This window comes from Sander vitreus, chromosome 12 (genome assembly GCF_031162955.1).
Source record: "Sander vitreus isolate 19-12246 chromosome 12, sanVit1, whole genome shotgun sequence".
Lineage (NCBI taxonomy): Eukaryota > Metazoa > Chordata > Actinopteri > Perciformes > Percidae > Sander > Sander vitreus.
Genome location: NC_135866.1, coordinates 9023940 through 9043993, shown reverse-complemented (window position 1 = coordinate 9043993; position 20054 = coordinate 9023940). Strand labels below are relative to the sequence as shown.

General features: G+C 40.1%; 1 protein-coding gene across 2 annotated transcripts; it reads left to right on the top strand.

The window, feature by feature from the left end:
* The first annotated feature begins 10921 nt into the window (after nucleotides 1-10921).
* On the top strand, nucleotides 10922-18037 carry map2k2b (mitogen-activated protein kinase kinase 2b). 2 transcript variants are annotated; one of them, XM_078263731.1, is made up of 12 exons: nucleotides 10922-11776; nucleotides 12181-12391; nucleotides 12529-12675; nucleotides 13174-13251; nucleotides 13557-13608; nucleotides 13867-13991; nucleotides 15362-15575; nucleotides 16048-16100; nucleotides 16195-16256; nucleotides 16384-16429; nucleotides 16691-16818; nucleotides 16903-18037. In XM_078263731.1, the coding sequence occupies exons 1-11, from the start codon at nucleotides 11682-11684 to the stop codon at nucleotides 16799-16801; spliced, it is 1194 nt and encodes a 397-aa protein (XP_078119857.1). In that variant the 5' UTR covers nucleotides 10922-11681; the 3' UTR covers nucleotides 16802-16818; nucleotides 16903-18037. The 2 variants fall into 2 exon arrangements, with proteins under 2 accessions (XP_078119857.1, XP_078119856.1); XM_078263730.1 differs by having other exon boundaries at nucleotides 16691-18037.
* The last annotated feature ends 2017 nt before the right edge of the window (nucleotides 18038-20054 follow it).

Here is a 20054-nt window from a genome sequence, read left to right as displayed (position 1 = left end):
ACTAATTTGATTACTCATTTGAGGTTTGAAGTTAAGGCAACTTTGCACACAAAAACATCAAGATGCTAGATTGACTCCAAAGTTTGAGAAATGTTCTTGAGAAACATTCTTAACACGACCAAAGGTCTTTTCTTTGTTTTATCCGTTTAGCAAATAAAACAGCATTTTATTCAGTGGTGGAATGTAACTATTTACTCCTCTACTGCACTAACAGTAAGTACATTGTTGTGGTACTTGTACTTTACTTGAGTATTCCCATTTAGTGCTACTTTACACTTTTACTTTACTTTATTTCAAAAGGAAATATTGTATTTTACTCTACTATATTTATCTCACGACCATAGTTGTGCCTTTGCAGATTCATATTTTGAATTAAAAAGGTTGAGAACCACTGGGCCAAACTACCTAACTGTATATAAAGCAGTTCAAACTAGCTCCAGCTACAACAATGAAGTGCTGCTTATGCATTACTGCATCAGTATTCACAATCTAATAATGTTTTATTTAATATAATATAAGTCACAGAAGCCAGTTTTCTGCAGAATAACTATTGATAATGGAAGTACATTTTGCTCTTTTACTCTGTATTGTAAATGCTGGACTGAACCATATAGCAATTTTTTAAATTGTAGTATTGATTTGTACTTAAGTCAAGTTTCGGAATACTTATTCCAGCACTGCTTTTATCACAACCTTTAAATGTAAGGCACACCTCAGACTGGGAAAACAAATATCTGGGCAGAAAACTATTTCATGCTTTGTTGCACCATCTTGTGGTGGTTGTGCACACAACAACTGTAGTGGGTTCTTTATGGCTGTTTCTGTTTACTGTTAGTGGTACTGGTAGGCTATATTGAATTTATTTTCACAAATTTTCTCTCTGTTCTGCTTAACATTGTTAAAAGAAAGAAGCTCACCAGTGAGTGCTGCTTCTCTACAACTCCCTCACACACATACACACAAATGTGGTCACATTATATGATTTAATTATGCATATTTTGTATAATTTTCATATGTATATTGCTGCATAAGAGCTTCATTTATTTAATTTGGTGCATATTCATGTTGTGAACTGAATTCCGATTTTCGTCCCAAGGGGGCATAGCTTCCTAGTGAGACTGCATAGTGTGGCTACATTGCAAGACATATCTCCACAACACTTTGGAGGAAAGTCTATAAACTAAACCGTCTCTGGCTATAGGAGTAAAAAACGCTCTGTGTTGTCTGTATTTCTTTAAACCAATCACAATTGTCTTAGGCGGTGCAAAATTCCAGATGCAGCTGGTGCCTCAGCAAAATAATCTTGATTGCGAGAAAAGACAATTGTGATTGGTTTAAAGAAATACAAACAACCCAGAGTGTGTTTTTCTCCTAGAATGTATCTGTGGTGTAGCCAGACCTTAAACGCCCGAAAGATCGCAAAACCCGGTGCCAATTTTTGTTTAAGGTCCTATGACATGCTGCTTTTCGGATGCTTTTATATAGGCCTTAGTGGTCTCCTAATACTGTATCTGAAGTCTCTTTTATATAGGCCTTAGTGGTCCCCTAATACTGTATCTGAAGTCTCTTTTATATAGGCCTTAGTGGTCCCCTAATACTGTATCTGAAGTCTCTTTTATATAGGCCTTAGTGGTCCCCTAATACTGTATCTGAAGTCTCTTTTATATAGGCCTTAGTGGTCCCCTAATACTGTATCTGAAGTCTCTTTTATATAGACCTTAGTGGTCTCCTAATACTGTATCTGAAGTCTCCTTTATATAGGCCTTAGTGGTCCCCCTAATACTGCATCTGAAGTCTCTTTTATATAGGCCTTAGTGGTCCCCTAATACTGTATCTGAAGTCTCTTTTATATAGACCTTAGTGGTCCCCTAATACTGTATCTGAAGTCTCTTTTATATAGGCCTTAGTGGTCTCCTAATACTGTATCCGAAGTCTCTTTTATATAGGCCTTAGTGGTCCCCTAATACTGTATCTGAAGTCTCTTTTATATAGGCCTTAGTGGTCCCCTAATACTGTATCTGAAGTCTCTTTTATATAGGCCTTAGTGGTCCCCTAATACTGTATCTGAAGTCTCTTTTATATAGGCCTTAGTGGTCCCCTAATACTGTATCTGAAGTCTCTTTTATATAGACCTTAGTGGTCTCCTAATACTGTATCTGAAGTCTCCTTTATATAGGCCTTAGTGGTCCCCTAATACTGTATCTGAAGTCTCTTTTATATAGGCCTTAGTGGTCTCCTAATACTGTATCTGAAGTCTCTTTTATATAGGCCTTAGTGGTCCCCTAATACTGTATCTGAAGTCTCTTTTATATAGGCCTTAGTGGTCCCCTAATACTGTATCTGAAGTCTCTTTTATATAGGCCTTAGTGGTCCCCTAATACTGTATCTGAAGTCTCTTTTATATAGGCCTTAGTGGTCCCCTAATACTGTATCTGAAGTCTCTTTTATATAGGCCTTAGTGGTCTCCTAATACTGTATCTGAAGTCTCTTTTATATAGGCCTTAGTGGTCCCCTAATACTGTATCTGAAGTCTCTTTTATATAGACCTTAGTGGTCCCCCTAATACTGTATCTGAAGTCTCTTTTATATAGGCCTTAGTGGTCCCCTAATACTGTATCTGAAGTCTCTTTTATATAGGCCTTAGTGGTCCCCTAATACTGTATCTGAAGTCACTTTTATATAGGCCTTAGTGGTCTCCTAATACTGTATCTGAAGTCTCTTTCCTGAAATTCAGCCTTGGTGCAGAATTACAGCCACTAGAGCCAGTCCCACAATGAGCTTTACTTAGGATGTGCCATTTCTGTGTCTGTAGCTTTAAACGCTATTGAGGAGGAGAGAGGGGGGCAAGGTGGAGGGTGGGGGTGTGACCTTAACCAACTGCCACTTTGCTTGTTTGCAAGCCATGATGTCTCTCTTTCTCATGGGTGGGCCAAATTCTCTGGGCGGGCAAAGCAGAGAAAGGGGAGGTAACCTTCCTCCTTATGACCTCATAAGGGGCTGATTCCAGATCAGCCCATCTGAGCTTTCATTTTCTTAAAGGCAGAGCAATTCCGTAGGGCCCATAATACCCAGGGCTCGGTTTACACCTATCACCATTTCTAGCCACTGGGGGACCATAGGCAGGCTGGGGGAACTCATATTAATGTTAAAAAACCTCATAAAGTGACATTTTCATGCCATGGGACCTTTCAAATCTAAAAAAGGGGGGCAAAATGGCAGGGCTTATTATATTGCTTTATCAATTGTATTGTTGAAAGAGGTGTGTGCTTGATCTCATCCCTTTTACAATACAGAATTAAACCAGCTGAAATGACTCTCAGCTTTGTAAAGACTGAAACCCGTTCAATGCTGCTTGTGGCTTTGGGATTAGGTTGCTTCCCAGGGGCGGCTTTGGCTCAGGTGGTAGAGCGTTCACCTAACAATTGTAGGTCAAATTGCAGTCCCATGTCTGTCAGGAGTTTCAGGGGATGTAGGACCCAAATGCAAGATGGCAGAAACAAGAGTAATCTCAAGGATTTATTTAAATGAAATCCAACGATCAAAAGGTGTCCTGGAACAGCAGGCAAAAATCCAACAAAAACATAAAATGAAACAACGCACTCAAGATCTAGCTGGGATTCGAACCTTGGATGTCATCAAATTGTACCCCAAAATGACTTACAGAAGGACCCCAAACCACTTCAAATGCAACTCGTCTGTATACCCTACTACTAACTTACTGATGTACCTGACAGAGAACGTTGCAGATTCAGAATGTAATCACAAAATATCATGACAATGTGGAGTAATCAGACATTAGCGTCATGGACTCATGGCAGTGTGCTACCCACCTGGCCCGTTGTGAGAGCTAATCAGCACATATCTGCGTTAATCAACTACCAGAACTGAAGTGTGTGTGTGTGTGTGTGTGTGTGTGTGTGTGCAGAGAGAGAGAGAGAGAGAGAGAAAGAGAGAGAGAGAGAGAGAGAGAGAGAGACGGCGTTGTCTCGTGTGGTATGATCACATTTCAGCAGATGTGTTAATTTCCATACAGGTTTAGTGGCTTGACAGTTAACGGTGAAGTAGGGGATTTGATTCGAAGTTAGAAGTAGCCTATACTTAATTAACCCGACCCAGGGTGAGTCTGATGGAAACTGCTGTGTCTGCCCGGTTCAGCTCTGAGATTTTCTCACATTGCACAGCGCTGTGAAGGAATTATCTCTGAGATTACTTTATATTCTGCCTCTGGTTAGAAGTGGTGAATGTAGGCTACAGCTCACAGCAACTTAATACTATATAGTGTCTGGCTTTTGTTTAATATTTAGTGTTGGCCAATAGCTTTTTGTTCAGTTTCCTCTTAGCGAAAAAATAGACACGGAAAAGCGTAGCGCCTTTTTTCCGCCAACCTTATTCCACACAACAGTCGTGATGTTTCTTTCAGCTATCTGCCCGTGCTCCAGGAAAGTGAAGAAAAGTAAGTTTGGTATATCCAGCTATCATGTACATGTGCTTCTTTTACCGATATATATTTAACGATATCGTTTGCATTTCTAATCCAAACAACGTCAAACTTGGAACTGCCCTTACTCGTGCCCGTAGCAAGACACCTGTCAAGTTTGAAATCCATCAGACTAACGGTTTGAGAGATATGCACATAACACACACACACACACACACACACACACACACACACACACACACACACACACACACAGACAGACAGACAGACGTTCCTGCAATTTATAGATAAATATATATGTCGTGGAAAAACAGCAAGTCCTGTCAATGAGAAGCTGAAACCAAAGAATGTTTGGTATTTTTGCTTTAAAAAAAGATCTAAATCATAATTCAAATATCTAAACATACGAGGCTGGAGGTTGCTGCTGGTCACTACTGCCATCCCTAGCTTCCTATTTATTCCTACATGTTGGTAAGTCTGATGAATGTTGGCTGAAAAGTATCACTGTTCAATGATATGTCAGAACAAAGATTTAAATTTCTTGTTGTGCTGTGTCTCATAATATATGACTGAAGTGGTCCGGATGCCAATAATTGTTGTATTGTTTGTAACTTTATTTGATTATCCTCGGATATTCTGTCATAAAACAACATACACATAACAGAAAACCATAAAAAAAAAGAACAAAACAAAAAAAAACACAGGCTCAACCCAGGACATATAAAAAAGGAAAAATAAAATAATTAATAAATCAAAATTATCAAAACAATGGTCCACAATGGTATAGTGAACCATGTCTTCCTCCTTTACTCTTGAGTTTGTATGGTTCAGCTTCAAATACTGATCTCAATTCTAAAAGCTGTGTGCATACCTTATGTTATCTGGGACATGACATGTTCTGAATGATTATTCCATGCATTACCAAAAGCAATGCACCTTTGGAAGCATTTCATTCTTTTAAATAACTGCTAAATATTAATGAACTTCTGTCCCTCTATCTATTTTCAGGGTGATTCCTGAGTCTCCCCGTTGGCTTTTGCAGAAAAGTCGGGTACAGGAGGCTGAGGTTATCATACGCGTTGCTGCCAAAAGGAACAGAGTCCCCACTCCTGAGGTCATATTCAGGGCTGACAAGTGCTTGGAGATATTGGTATTTATTACATTTTTACTCCTCATGCTGTGAAAGCTTTTGTGCTCCAGTATAAAATATGGCCCATGCCTTGACAAGCATTACATTATGCAATGTGACTGTTCTTTTTCTTTTAATGTGTCTAATTCAGCAAAATGAAGGTGAAGAGAAGCAGACATACACTTATCTGGATCTGATACGCACCCCTAACATAAGGAATATTACAATTCTGAGTGTTTTCATATGGTAACGCTACTTCTTTTCTCTGTTCGTAACTTTCCTGAATATGATTGTGCATGATACACTTTATTCTATACCAATGTAATTCCCTTATGTCATTTTGTAAGTATACAGTTATGTTTGACAAATAAATGCTCCTCACTCTGATTGCCAGACTGCTACCCATATTTGAAAAAGATAAATAAATATTAAATGAAGGCGCTCAGAATATATTGCAAAAAAGTGCACTTTAGAAGAGAATGCGAAACAAGATCAATTACAGTTAGGATATGTTCAGACGGAAGACTTCATTTAGTCCAACCTTAATTACAAAAGGTACAATCCTTGTCAGTTTTGACAATATTAATGCTTAAACAACTTTCAAAATATAGGCCAGTTTTAACTATCAGAAAATATTAATAACTTAGATTAAGCAGTTTTCTGGAGTTAGTCCAAAAAATGTCAATCAACTTGAGAACAGCAGGTCCCAAGTCATGTTCGTACTTTTTGTTTTTATTTACAGTAGGATAACAAATTGTCCCTTTAATTATTAAACCAACAATATTTAAACTGTAGCTTCTTCAAAGCAACTTGGTGTCAGCCTGAGCTATGGCACAAAATGGCACCTTCAAAGTAAAAAGCACTTTTGTGATCAATGTATTTGTGTTTCTGCAGGTTGTCCTTAGGCATGGTTTTCTATGGTCTCTCTCTCAATACCAGTAACCTGAATGGAAATGTCCACCTCAACTGCTTCATTTCAGCAGCCATTGACATTGTGGTGGATGTAGCCACTTGGGTGCTGGTTAACCATGTGTCACGACCCACACTCGTCTCCTCCTCGCTGATGTGCTGTGGCATCATGCTTCTGATTATCAAGCTGGTTCCTGAAGGTGTGTATACTCTGAGTCATTATTAATTGAATGAGGCATCTCTTAAGGTACTAGAAGACTCGTGTAAAATGGTATATGCCTGGTCTAATAATACCGTTTTTCTCAGACATGCATGTCATGTTTCAGGTGATAGCCTTGATGGGAAAGATGGGTGTGTCTGCTGCTTTCAGCATGGTCATTGTGTTCTCCACTGAGCTAATGCCCACTGTGGTCAGGAACATGGGCTTAGGAGTCTTCTCCACAGCTGTACACATAGGCACCGTCATTTGTCCCTTTGTGATCTACACTGGCAAGTGTTTTCTTGGTTCTTTCTGTTGTTTTTGTGTACACTGTTGGAAGACTTCAGCAATTAAGTATCACCCCCTGTCATAGCCCCCTTTAACAGCCAATACATGTCAAAACTGATTATATTTTTTGTCAATCAGTAACAACACTGTGGAAAAGTAGTAATGTATTGTTTACACTCAAAAGACACAGAGCTCTCCCTACATTTTGCATTTGCTTGACGGGTTTGCTTGATGAGCATCAGTTTTCTTTTATTTCCTGCAAAAGGTCTGTCAAGTGGAGCTAATGATATTGATGATGGCTCTGTACCAATGCACCACTTAATTGTGTTATTCATTACACCTGTGTGTGAAAAGTTAAGTTACTATTAATCAGCCTTTTCACAGCAGACATTTTGGCTTGTCACAGTCGTAAAAGCACAGGTGCAAATAACATGTACAACGGCTCCATTCTATTCAAGTGTCCCAGAAGACCATGACTGTGAGCCGGTATGTGCAATACCAGGACCCTGAAACTGAAGCAGCCAAATGGAATTCAGCCGTTCATTAATTGTATTATTTACACCAAGGGCCATGGCCTATGACTGTGACCCATGAAAATAAACAGATCAGTTCTGTTTGCAGGTGTGTACAGCAAGATCCTGCCATACCTTGTTTTTGGCACAATCAGCATCATGGCTGCTGCTATTACCATGTTGCTGCCAGACACCAGAAACAGCAAACTTCCTGACCTCATCAGGCAGGCCAAACCCATCAGAGGGTATGTCACTGAGTGTGTGTGATTGTGTGAATAATGATATGACAGAAATAAAGATCTCTACCAGACAGCAATTATGAAATTAAGACCATAAAATTTTGTGACCTAAATAGGATTTTTGCACAACTTTATTACTGCTATTATTGGATCAAGAGCAGGTCTAGAGCTGCATTTTTAGCAGCACACTTTTCCATTTTGCATCAGTCCATCTCAGATGAGCTCTGGCCCAGAGAAGCCGGCTGCGTTTCTGGGTGTTGTTGATATATGACTTTCACTTTGCACGACAGAGTTTTAACTTGCACTTGTAGATGTAGTGACAAACTGTGTTAACTGACAATGGTTTTCCGAAGTGTTCCTGAGCCCAAGTGGTAACATCCTTCACATAATGATTATTAATAATAAGATATGTTTTTTAATGCAGTGCCGCCTGAGGGATCGAAGGTCACGGGCATTCAACATTGGTTTTCAGCCTTGAAATCCCTTAATTCCTTGCAATTGAACGTTGAGAAACGTTTTTCTTAAACTGCTGGAATTGCTCACGCAGTTGTTCACAAAGCAGTGACCCTCACCCCATCATTCCTTGTGAACGACTGAGCCTTTTGGGGATGCTCCTTTTATACCCTATCATGACACTCACCTGGTTCCAATTAACCTGTTCACCTGTGGAATGTTACAAACAGGTGTTTTTGAGCATTCCTCAACTTTCCCAGCTTTTTTGGAACGTGTTGCAGGCATCAAATTCAAATGAGTGAATATTTTCAAAAAACAACAACAAGGTTTATCAGTTTGAACATTAAATATATTGTCTTTGTAGTGTATTCAATTGAATATACTGTAGGTTGGAAATGATTTGCAAATCATTGTAGGCCTATTCTGTTTTTATTTATGTTTTACACAACGTCCCAACTTCATTAGAATTGGGGTTTGTATTTACATAGCACTTTTCAAGCTTGAGCACAAAATGCTTTCCAGATTAAAAGATTTACAGAATAAAATGAAAGAATCTCAGGTAAACCCCTCTTGTATGACATAGAAAAAAATAGGAACATGCATCACAAGTATTAAGCATCACTGAGCCAATATATAAAAGATGTAGGTGCAAGTACAAAAAAATATAAATAAGTTAATGTATAAATAAGTCAAACGTCGATAAGAGAAATAAGCTCAAGCAGTTGAAATTTCAATAAAGGAAATAACAACATATAAAGGAATAGGATGCAAATATAAGAGATGATCTCATATAAGGCAGATAGAATGCCAATAAAATATATGTTGGAATGTATGAAAGTGCATCTAAAAATGATAAAATGATTATACAAAAACAAGCACAACTGAAATATGTATAGACAGTAAAGTTTAAACCATAAAATAGTAATATAAAGAGGAAATTTGAAGTGATGTGATAATGGAAAAGAAAACATTGTTAAGTGTAGACCATCTTGTAAAAGTGAGTAAATTTCCTTCAAAACCTTGCTCTCACACTCAAATAGCCACTGCTTGCGCTAAGTTGCAGTGGAGTCTGCTGATCTGTTCCAAGGCCGAGGTTCCGTAACCGAAAACGCACAGTCACCAATCGGTTTTCATTCTGGTCGGTAGAACAGCTAAACATGTTTTAGAGCAAACTGAATGACAGCTTTATCTCTTAGTTTGTGATCATGTAAACAGTTCTTCTCTCATCTGTCTCTGTTTCTCTTTGTATCTCAAAGCTGCTGCTGTCCAAAGGAAACAGCTGCAGCCCAGCTACAACTGAAAAGGCTGTAAAGAAATGAGCAACAGCGCCCTCTGCTGAAAGGAAATCACACAGCAAGAGTGGAGTGATCACAGACAAAAGCAAAATAAATGCATTTCTTTTTGATGTGTTGGGCAGACATTGTTATTTATTAGAGAGAGCCTCTGAGCTTCTCAGGTCTTCACACAGTACAGAATGAGATATATCATTTGCATTTATGTCATCTTGAAATATTTGTAGCTGGATTACATTTACTCAAACCAAAGCTATAGTTTATTGAGGAAAAAACTGACTTTAAGGTTTTGAACACACACAGGGTTGCACAGTGCAGTTGTAGCCTACTCCATTTAGGCTACACTCAAAATAAACTGTAAATTGCACAATTTTGTCCAATATATGTTCACATGTAACAACTGATGATATTTAAAATGGGTATAATGTTTAATAAGTTGTAGGATTGTAGGCCTGCATTGTATGTTTTGATGGTCTTGGACTTCAAATATGTCATTTTGTGACCAGTCTGTGGGCTCAGCTGGAGAGGGCACACACACGAGTCACACATATTATTATAAACAAGGGCAGATCAGTATTATTTCAAGGTGTTCAGAATGTATAGCTTTGCAACTGATTCTTGTACCACAGGTGGTCTTATCATAAACCTGGATCTAGGCCCGAAAAAGTCCCAAAGGTCCAGGTCCGCTTATTGTCCTGTCATGCATTGGTTTTGGTAATTTGATTAATTCTAAAATTGTTAATGCATTGAAATGAAAGTGCATTATATATTGCTTTATAATCCAGTGATCCTATATGTTGAAATGTATTTTTATTTTAGTTAATATTGTGCTGTTAGACACAAAACACAGCATGGAAACCGCTTTTGTTTATTCTAGTATAACAGCACTGGTTGTTGATCAATAGGTCTCTACATGGGCATGCCATGACCGTGTGCAGCACATGGATGTTGTATCATAAAGCCATAAAGCCACCGTTCTAGATAAGAACTTTGATGCGACAGTTTACATTCACAATGCACTGAGAGCAGTAGGTAGGGGAGGTGGTGCCTAAATAATGGTCAACGTCTGAAATATCGCGAGATTTATTCCACGGATTGGGCATTTGGATGCTGCTAATCTGGGTAGATCCGTTCTCTTAATACATCCATGGGTAGATCTTTGGTAGATCCTAAATCGAACATCTGCTGCTCCATGTTTTCTAGGATGACAGAAGGAAAATTATTCTATTATTCAATGGGATGGCGAAGGCATGACCCGCTCGACTCTACTTGGCTAGTACTCGTTGCTTCATTGGTTGGATTGGCTAGGTTTAGGCACGAGGAGTGCGATTGGTTAGGGTTAGGGTAAGAAGTAAAATTACTAGGGTAAGCCAATCAGAGGCAAAATAAAGCAGAGTAGGGCGGGACATACCTTCGTCATCCTAGGAAACGCAAATTCGCGTGATCTTCACAGGAATGAAACAAGCTTCGGTATCATCCGCCCATCTCTGGACAGCGACCCACACACCTGTTACTAGCGGAAAGAAGGGACAGCAAGGATAAACTAACCGACAGTACAGCACCATGTTACTAACTTAACTGTTAACTGGGTGGGGACACGGCACTAGCACAGCGTTTGTAAAGTAAATCTCGTAACGTTACTATCACGCAACAGCTAACTAACGTTAGCTAGTAGATGAAGTTAGCTAACGTGGAGTGCTGCTAGTAACGTTAATGGCTCTGGTTTTGAAAATATTCTGTTTGCCGTTATGTTGTAACGTTAACGTTACTTAACTTAATCTAGCTAACGTAAGCGTTAATAGTGTGTCACTCTTCTTAATAATTTGCAGATTTGCTCATTGTGAATCAGAAAGAGAGATCATTTAAGTAGAGTCGGAGGGCAATCCCGTGTAACAAGTTGAACCTGTGAACCTGATAACGTTAAATTAGGTCATATTACTTGGGTTAACTTTCCCACTAATAACTGACGGGAAACGCCCATAGTTAGTCCAGATAGCATTTACGAGATAAATAACGTTACCTACCTGTTTTGTTATTTAACCACGCTTAACCAAACGTTTGTTCAGGAAGTAAAACTGTATGCTAATCAAAAATAACATTAGCAGTCGTTTTCCGGTCAGAAAGCTCTAGCTACACAGAGACGGTTAAGATTAGTAAAGTTTGTAGCCCTGAGAAAAGTGTCACTTCGCTAAACCCACGTCATAGTTTATCCACAAGTGAGCATGGCTCCTAAAAGGAGACCAGTGCCAGGCCCCTTAACGATTCCTCCTGCTGGCGATGGATTATCGACCTCCATCAACACTGATGTTGCATCTGAGTAAGTTATTTTACTGATACCAGTATTATCCTAATACAGTGGTTCACAAACTTTTCCATGTCAAGGACTCCTTAACTGAGACAAAATTAGACCATGTACCCCCAATTTGATAAGATCTTGTCCCCGGGTCCCCCATCTGATAGGATTTTTTTTTTTTTAGATGTTTTATTACATAACGTGTATGAAACCTGTGCCCAAAATAGTCATACATTATGTCATTGTGTAATTTATGGATGGAATTATAGTGGAAATAAAGTATTCCTCTTTTTGCTGGGAACCCCCTGGGTCCCGTACCCCACTTTGGGGACAACTGTCTAATATAGCTTATAAACTAAATATGTTACATTTCATCATTTGTTTCGCCCAAAAGGTGCTTTATTCCCGTTCTGTCTCGTTTTTCGCAGGGCCAATTTAGAGGCACTTAAAAGAATACTGGAAGAGTTGGACCTGGATGAACAACAGAAGAAAAGGTTAGAAGCTTTCCTTAGCCAGAAGGCCAAGGTGGGCGAGTTGAGAGATGATGACTTTCATCGTGTCTGTGAGCTGGGTGCAGGCAATGGAGGAGTTGTCACTAAGGAATGCCACAAATCTTCAGGAATAATCATGGCCAGAAAGGTGAGCTGCAAATTACACTATTACATCAGTGATATGAATATGATCGAACTGAACCTGGTAGTAAAACGTTGTTTATTTTGTTTCAAGTGGTCTTACCGTAAAACACACTCAATATAACTGTTCTCTTTTTCGTTTAGCTCATTCATCTTGAAATTAAACCTGCTATCAGAAACCAGATCATCCGTGAACTTCAGGTGCTCCATGAGTGTAACTCTCCCTACATTGTGGGCTTCTATGGAGCATTTTACAGCGATGGAGAGATCAGCATCTGCATGGAACACATGGTGAGAGGATTAGAGGATGTGACTGTGCTGGTTAAAGTATTAAGGCTATTTCTATATTGCTCTATTGATTTCAAGGATTGTGACATTGAATCGAGGAAAAAAATGCTAGACCGTCCAGGGCCTTTCTCTGTGTACATACAGTATGTCCCATGTTTAAGCACGTCATTTTTTATTATTTTTTTTTGGATTGTGTATGTTGCTTTTGACAAAAGCATTTGCCAAATGATTACATGTCAATTTAAATTGCGTGGAGTGTGATTGTTATGGCAAAATGTGAGGCAAATTCATTGTGGATGACAAAACGACACAGTACTGTATCAGACATGTATAAGTTCCTCAGAAGACCAATGTACTTGTTCAGTAAATGTACTCCATGCACATTACAATGATGGGAAAGATGTGATCCTTTGAAAGTCCATTCATACAGGATGTGTGTGTGTTTTTAGAGATCTGTATTACGATCTGCTGTGTTCTTTGTTGTCTCGCTTTATTGTGCAGGATGGTGGCTCTCTGGACCAGGTGCTGAAGGAAGCTAAGAGGATCCCGGAAGAGATTCTGGGCAAAGTCAGCATTGCTGTAAGTGTATGGTTATCTTGTATGTATATTATAATATTATGTGATATTACATTGTTGGCATCAATTTAAAAAAAAACAAAATGGTTAGTTTAAATTTTTCTGTTTTAGATAAAACTATTTCAGCAAGGCCTTGGGCCCTACCTGTTCCCTTCAGGGACAGCAGACTGATTAACATTGTCCGCTGCACAAATGAAGTTCCTCACCTAAAATAAAGTAATTTGATGGGTTTTATGCTTGTTTCTACTTGTTGTTTTCACATTAAGTGTATTTACAATTGACTTGTGTAACTCCCCTTTTTGAAACAGGTTTTGAGAGGCCTTGCGTACCTAAGAGAAAAACACCAAATCATGCATAGAGGTAGTGTTTTTTTCATGGGGTTAATGACCAATTCTTTTATTTCATCTGTAAGGCGTAAGCACAATAGCAAAATGAATTGTATGTTGTTAAAATGTGTGTTATTCTGTTCATTCACATGGTCACATGCCAAGGAGAATGTAAATGTTAATATTAGGGTTGTAGTCCATACAGTGGTTGGTAAAGATTGTCCCTTTACACTACATTCTGTTACAGATTTCCGGTCAGGTAAAGTCTTTTTAATACCTTTTTTACCCTCAGATGTGAAGCCTTCAAACATACTGGTGAACTCTCGTGGGGAGATCAAGTTGTGTGACTTCGGTGTAAGCGGGCAGCTCATAGACTCTATGGCCAATTCCTTTGTTGGGACAAGATCCTATATGTCGGTATGTTGGAATTATACCTCGAAAAGATCAACTCAGTTTAGTACTTCCACATTACTGTGATCAGTTACCTTCAAATGAAATGTTGCCATCCTTTTTATTGTATTGTGTATACCACTAATGGCAATTAGAACATTAAAGGTGCCGTAGGTAGGATTGTGAAGATCAGGACTTTTTGAACATCAACAACTTCTCAGTCCCTCCCCCCTTTCTGCTAAAGCCCAAAACAGTCTCCTAAGCCCCTCCCCCCACAAGGGAGAATGAATAGGCTCGTTCGAGATGAACTGCGCCTCGCCTGTAAAGTGGACGAGAGCAGGCGGGAGCAGCAGGGGGCGGTGACAAAAATCCGCTGTCAAGTCGGACCGTTAACAGCTGATTCCAGCAGCCTTCAGGGAGTCACAGAAACACTGGTCTGATTTTAATAAAATGTTTTCAGGCCCATATATCAGCTCCTACACAGTCTCCAGTTGTTTTTATTATGACAGAGTAGCTGTCAAAATGCTCTACATTCGATCTGTTGCTGATTTTAATTAACAAAACACTGTAGATGATCCGTAATTTAGTCTCTCTGACTTCTAAACATAACTACCAGCCACACATTATGTGGTTTGTACAGAATAAGCCTTTAAATCAGACAAATAGCAGTTAAAATCCCTCCAAATCAATAAAACGTTTATATAAAGCGTCGTCATGTTGAGTCGATTCTGAACCAATCAGCTGAGAGGCCGGCGTTTCCCAGCATGCCCTGGGTCCGCCTGGCTCTTGCAGTCAGTGGAGAGCAACTGCGGCGCCTGGCTCTAAAAACTGCGGCTGCCTTGATCTCGTGAGGTTATCGTTGCCCACGTGTGCATGACGGCAGAGCGAGTCGGGATCAAGTCGGACACAAATCTTACCGGCATGCATTGGGCGGCAATCGCCGGTGATCGATTCTGCACAGATCTGGCTCATCTCGAATGAGCCTATTGCGTGTGCATGAGCAGTGATTGACACGCAGTTAGTCACCCCCCCTGGCCCTGATTGGTGCATCTGAACAGGGAGCGGTGGATTTTTGCAAATCGCACTACAGGCGATTTAGGTGGTGCAAGAGGAGCCAGATCTTTTTATTTTATTTTTTTATTACCTGCTTCATGTAGTTCTACTGGAACATGACAAAGTTAGGTTCAGTAGGTAAGACTTATAAAAACTAACTTCAACCAGTGCTTCAATTGAAAAATAAACAATATCTTATTTGTTTTGAGATTATTCAATGCTTGAACAGTAAGCAACAGTTCATTGTATCTGTTGATATTTTGTTGTTTCTTTTGTTAATGTGTGTGTGTGTGTGTGTGTGTGTGTGTGTGTGTGTGTGTGTGTTTTTTATGTTTGCTGTGCAGCCTGAGAGATTGCAGGGAACCCACTATTCCGTGCAGTCAGATGTGTGGAGTATGGGGCTGTCCCTTGTGGAGCTGTCAATTGGACGCTTCCCCATCCCTCCTCCAGATGCTAAAGAACTGGAGGCCATATTTGGACATCACATCTTGGGTGGTAGTGAAGGAAAGATGCTCAGCACTTCACCCAGACCTAGACCGCCGGGTAGACCTGTCAGCAGTGAGCAATACACACAATTGAACAATTTTGTTGGATGGCTATTTAAAACTGCAATGGGTAACTTTGCATTCAGGTAGCTCTAGGTAGCATTAGAAATAATGCAACCAGAGTAAATTGTGCACTAAGGTATACTAACCTGGCCAGTCTGTGATAGCTGAATGCCACAAGGAAGAGTTTAGTGTTTTGTAATTATAGTTTCCTCAGTTCTCACTTTGCTGCTGTTTCAGGGACACTTTGCATTTCAGTTTTTGAGTTATCAGTTCCTGTTGTTAGAAAACAATATACCTGCAATTGGAATCTAATAAATGGCAAAATAAGATAAATCTTCCATGTGTTTAACCAGTATGGTAATCAGGATTTTTGTTGCAACTCTTCTGGGTAATTTAGGCTGATAGAATTAGTGTGTTTTCACGTAACATCCTTGCTTGAAATGTTGAATATCAAACACCCTTTACCTCGGCTCCTTTTCCAGGTCACGGTCCTGCAATGGCCATCTTTGAACTACTAGACTACATAGTGAATGAGGTAAGAACGCATTACCTACTGATTCCACAAAGTATTTGCTGTCGTCCTTGCAACATCAGAAAGGTGATGCGATCAACTTTCTTCTACATTTCAGCCCCCTCCTAAACTACCACATGGCGTCTTCACCTCTGATTTCCAGGACTTTGTGACTAAGTGGTGAGACAACGTTTTAGCCTGAATACATTGTTCAGTTGTCCTTTTCACAAACGCATCTTTTTCTTCTTCTTCGTGGATTAAGCCAGAGTTCCCTCTGAAAGATTCCTCTTTGCTCTGTCCTTTTCAGTCTCATCAAAAATCCAGCAGACAGGGCTGACTTGAAAATGTTGATGGTGAGTGTCTTCAGTTAGACTATGGCTTACTTTTGAATTTAAGCTCCCACGTTTCTCTTTGAACATGCACAATATCTGACCGGTTGAAGGTCTAGATTACAAAGACTAGACTAGTAGAAAAACCTCCGCCAAACCGCCACTGGGGTTAAACTATTTATACAATTTGTGAAGGCAAGAGTCAGCAGCAGAACCCTTTGTTCCGTTTATATGATTGAGTTTTGACTAGTATCTTAATTGTATTGCTTGCTTGTTTTGTTGCAGAACCATATGTTTATCAAGAGGTCTGAGGTGGAGGAGGTAGACTTTGCTGGCTGGCTTTGTAAAACCATGGGGCTGAACCAACCTAGCACTCCCACGTGCACTGCAGACTAAACACACTCCCGCACACAGTATGTACATGTAAAAACATGGAGAAGCTGCTGCCTAAAACCTTACGCCCACATACACACCTTGATTGCCACGTCCTCCCGCAGGCGAACCTCTGAAGTCTCCATCCATGAAATGAACTCTACATGGACATGTAAGCCAAGAAAGATTCTGTATCTAGAGCACGAGTGTGTCAATTATTACAAATGTTGTCACGTTCATAATCCAACTCTTTGTTTGTTCGTTGACCGTCTGACGACGTACCTGCTGCTGGTTTGGGCCGGGCCGGCCAGCTCTGCTGCTGCTACCCCTCTCAGCCGTACCAGCTCGCTCTTCTGCCCTTGTCACTCTGTAACAGTTCATTTGGTGTACGTCGAAAACGCGTCGACAAACTCGACATACAAGGAGTAAAGGAAATCCGTCAATTAATTCAGGAAAAGCTGGACTGTCCAGGCAGTCTGTCTCCCTCAGCATCTCCCCCAGACTGATTGACTAGGTCTGTTTCATTTCCATTTTTAGCCTTGACGCCGGCAGGCCGCACCCCCCACCCACCCACCCAGTCGCTCAATGAACAAAGTTGAATTATGAACGTGATAATGTGTACAGGCAGACACATATATGATTTCCCCCCCCCCCCATGTGTTAAGCAAAAACATTTAGAGATGTAAAAAGAGATGTTTTTGTTGTTTTTTGCATTTAGTGATGTGACTGATTTCTACAAATTTTGAGATGTCTTGAGGTGAAGCACAATGTTTAAAAGATTTTAGCATGACTCATGTCAAAGCCAAAAACAAAAAAAAGTTGCAACCTTAAATGCACCTTCTGCTCCTTTGTATGTCGGGGGTTGTTATATTAAAGCAGCAACCTCAGCTTGTTGTGGTACCATTAGCTACACTGGGGCGGAGGCTGCCTTTGAAAATACTAGAGATTCATCCCTGGACGGTACCTGCTGTAACAAGACTGCTTTCATCTCTTGAGCAAGCTGCATCGCGACTCAGCAGAAACCAAAGGTTGTTTCTTTGTATTCGCTCTAATGTAAACAACAGGACATGGATTTGCCATTGAAGTGCATCCTGTGTTGCGGCAGGGTTAGGGCATTCCGCTCCTTTTTGTTTTGTTCCATTTATGTGTACTTCCTCCTTTTAAGTCACGGTTTAAAGATATAGATGTTTTTTATGGTAAAATCATCGAAAGCTTTGTCTTTATAAAGTCTGAATTGTCAATAAATGGTATCTATTGTAATGACGTCTTGATTTGCTAGACTATCACTGCACTGTTTTACACTCATTTCACCAGGAGGGGGAAGCACTTGGGTACAATGCACTGAGGACTTCTGGTACAATGACTGAAGTATACTACGAACAGAAATATTAAAAATATACTTACTGTGTGTGTGGTGTATTGTGCAGACATTGCTGCAACCAAGTTAACTCATGCTTATAGTGACTGAAACAAAGAGCAGGAAAGCCCTGCTGAATTACATTTGTCCATTTAAATTACAGGCACAACGATTCATCTGTTTGGTTCATGTCTGGAGTGATAATGAAATGTCTTTCCTTGAATGTCTGTCAGCTTCAGACTGAAAATGTGCGGCCTTGAGCTCAGAGAAAGATGTAGTGTTACAGTGTGTATTGGTGGCTTAAGTCTGAGCAATGTTGATGGGAGGGGGACTACTGCAGCAGAAAAACAGCAAAGTCTGCAGTCATTAATATGCAAATATGCAAATGAGAGGGTAATTAAGATTGGGTGTTTGTCAGTGGCTCTTTGATTGCTAATGAATTCAAATCTGCAAGAAAGGGGGAGGGGATGATGAGCTAAAAACGAGGAAAAAGAACAGGATGCTATTGTGCTTTTTCTTGCAAAAGAATTAGAAAAAGAGTGACGAGTGGCCTATAGAGTGAAAAGGCCCTATTGAACAGAAGAAAAACTGGACATTGCTGCTTGAATCAAATATAAAAAAGACGACAATGCCTACCCAAAACTGATTTAAAAAAAACGGGTCTAGGACTTGTGCCAAGACAGTTAACTGTGTACACTGTCACTGAACATTCAGCATGGAAGGCTAGAGCCACCACAGGAAGGAAGAGAGATGTCTGCTCATTAAGAGTGATGTGGCTGACCCCTGTTGAGAGAGATGCTCAGGTATCTTGGCAGGGGTTGTGCAGTGACAGCATGTTGTGTGTCACAAACTGTTATTTTGATATCTCTGGCGAAAGGGGGCCTACAGTTCACGCATGAGCACACCGCTGTTATTGCTGTTTCAGTAGTCCCTTGACACTTGTACATCTTCCTCCCTAGCATGTGAAATGAGAATATGTATACAAGGAATAAAAATGTGTGAAGAATGGGGCAAAGCAGCTGCTCTTGTCACCTTATAGCATAATGACTTTCTCACAATGCCGCAGCTTTGTATGTTTCACAGGGCTGAATACTCGCCAAAACAATGCCACTGTCTGTGATACACAGTCAAAAATACACCAAGATATTAGATTGAGTCTTGTTGGGAATAATCTGAAAAAGAGAAAGCATGCCACCGTATCAGTATGATGTTTTACATTTTGAATATATTCATCCAAATACTTGAGTCATGATTATAAATACAAACATTCAAACTAACATATTTGCAGTGGGGTGTTAGCAGCTGATCCCAATCCTGCTCTGTTTGGTAGGCTTAGCTATGTGATGAGCGGTGAAGTGTTTGTGTGTGTGTTTGTGTGTTTGTGTGTGTGTGTGTGTGTGAGAGAGAGAGAGAGAGAGGGGGGGCTGTATTTTTCACAGGAAACAGGAAACCAGAAGTCATAACAGGATGCCCCAGGTTTTCATACTGTACCTGATGCGTGGGTGGCTGCATGGGGGTAACCCATTTACAAACTATATGGTGCTTGTCTAAAAGAAGAGAGAACCCAGGAAAGCGTGGGTGGAGAGTAGGGTACACACTTGGGGGGGCTAGGAAAATGGAGTTCCACTCTAAATATAGCTTCTTTTTTTCATCGTACAACCTTGATGTTGTTTTGCCTCCATACTGTTCATCCTACTTTATAAAAGGCAACAAACCAAACATTGTTTGATGTTTTGTGTAGAGCTGTGATGTTATCACTTCCATGGCAAATACATGCACCATCTTTCCCCAGGTGTACTGTAGGAGCTTTTCAAGTGAATCTATGACATGAAACCAGTTTGTCATAATGAGGTTGATCTGCTCACACTGACTGGATGCTCCTTACCCTGTTGGAAAAAATAAAGAGCTGAGTTGTTCCTT

Bases quoted from the DNA above. Each gene is read 5' to 3' on its own strand.
- map2k2b (XM_078263731.1), top strand. From the start codon at position 11,682: ATGGCTCCTAAAAGGAGACCAGTGCCAGGCCCCTTAACGATTCCTCCT. The intron at 15,576-16,047 runs GTGAGCAATACA...CTCCTTTTCCAG, and splicing joins GCCGGGTAGACCTGTCAGCA to GTCACGGTCCTGCAATGGCC. The intron at 16,101-16,194 runs GTAAGAACGCAT...TCTACATTTCAG, and splicing joins TAGACTACATAGTGAATGAG to CCCCCTCCTAAACTACCACA.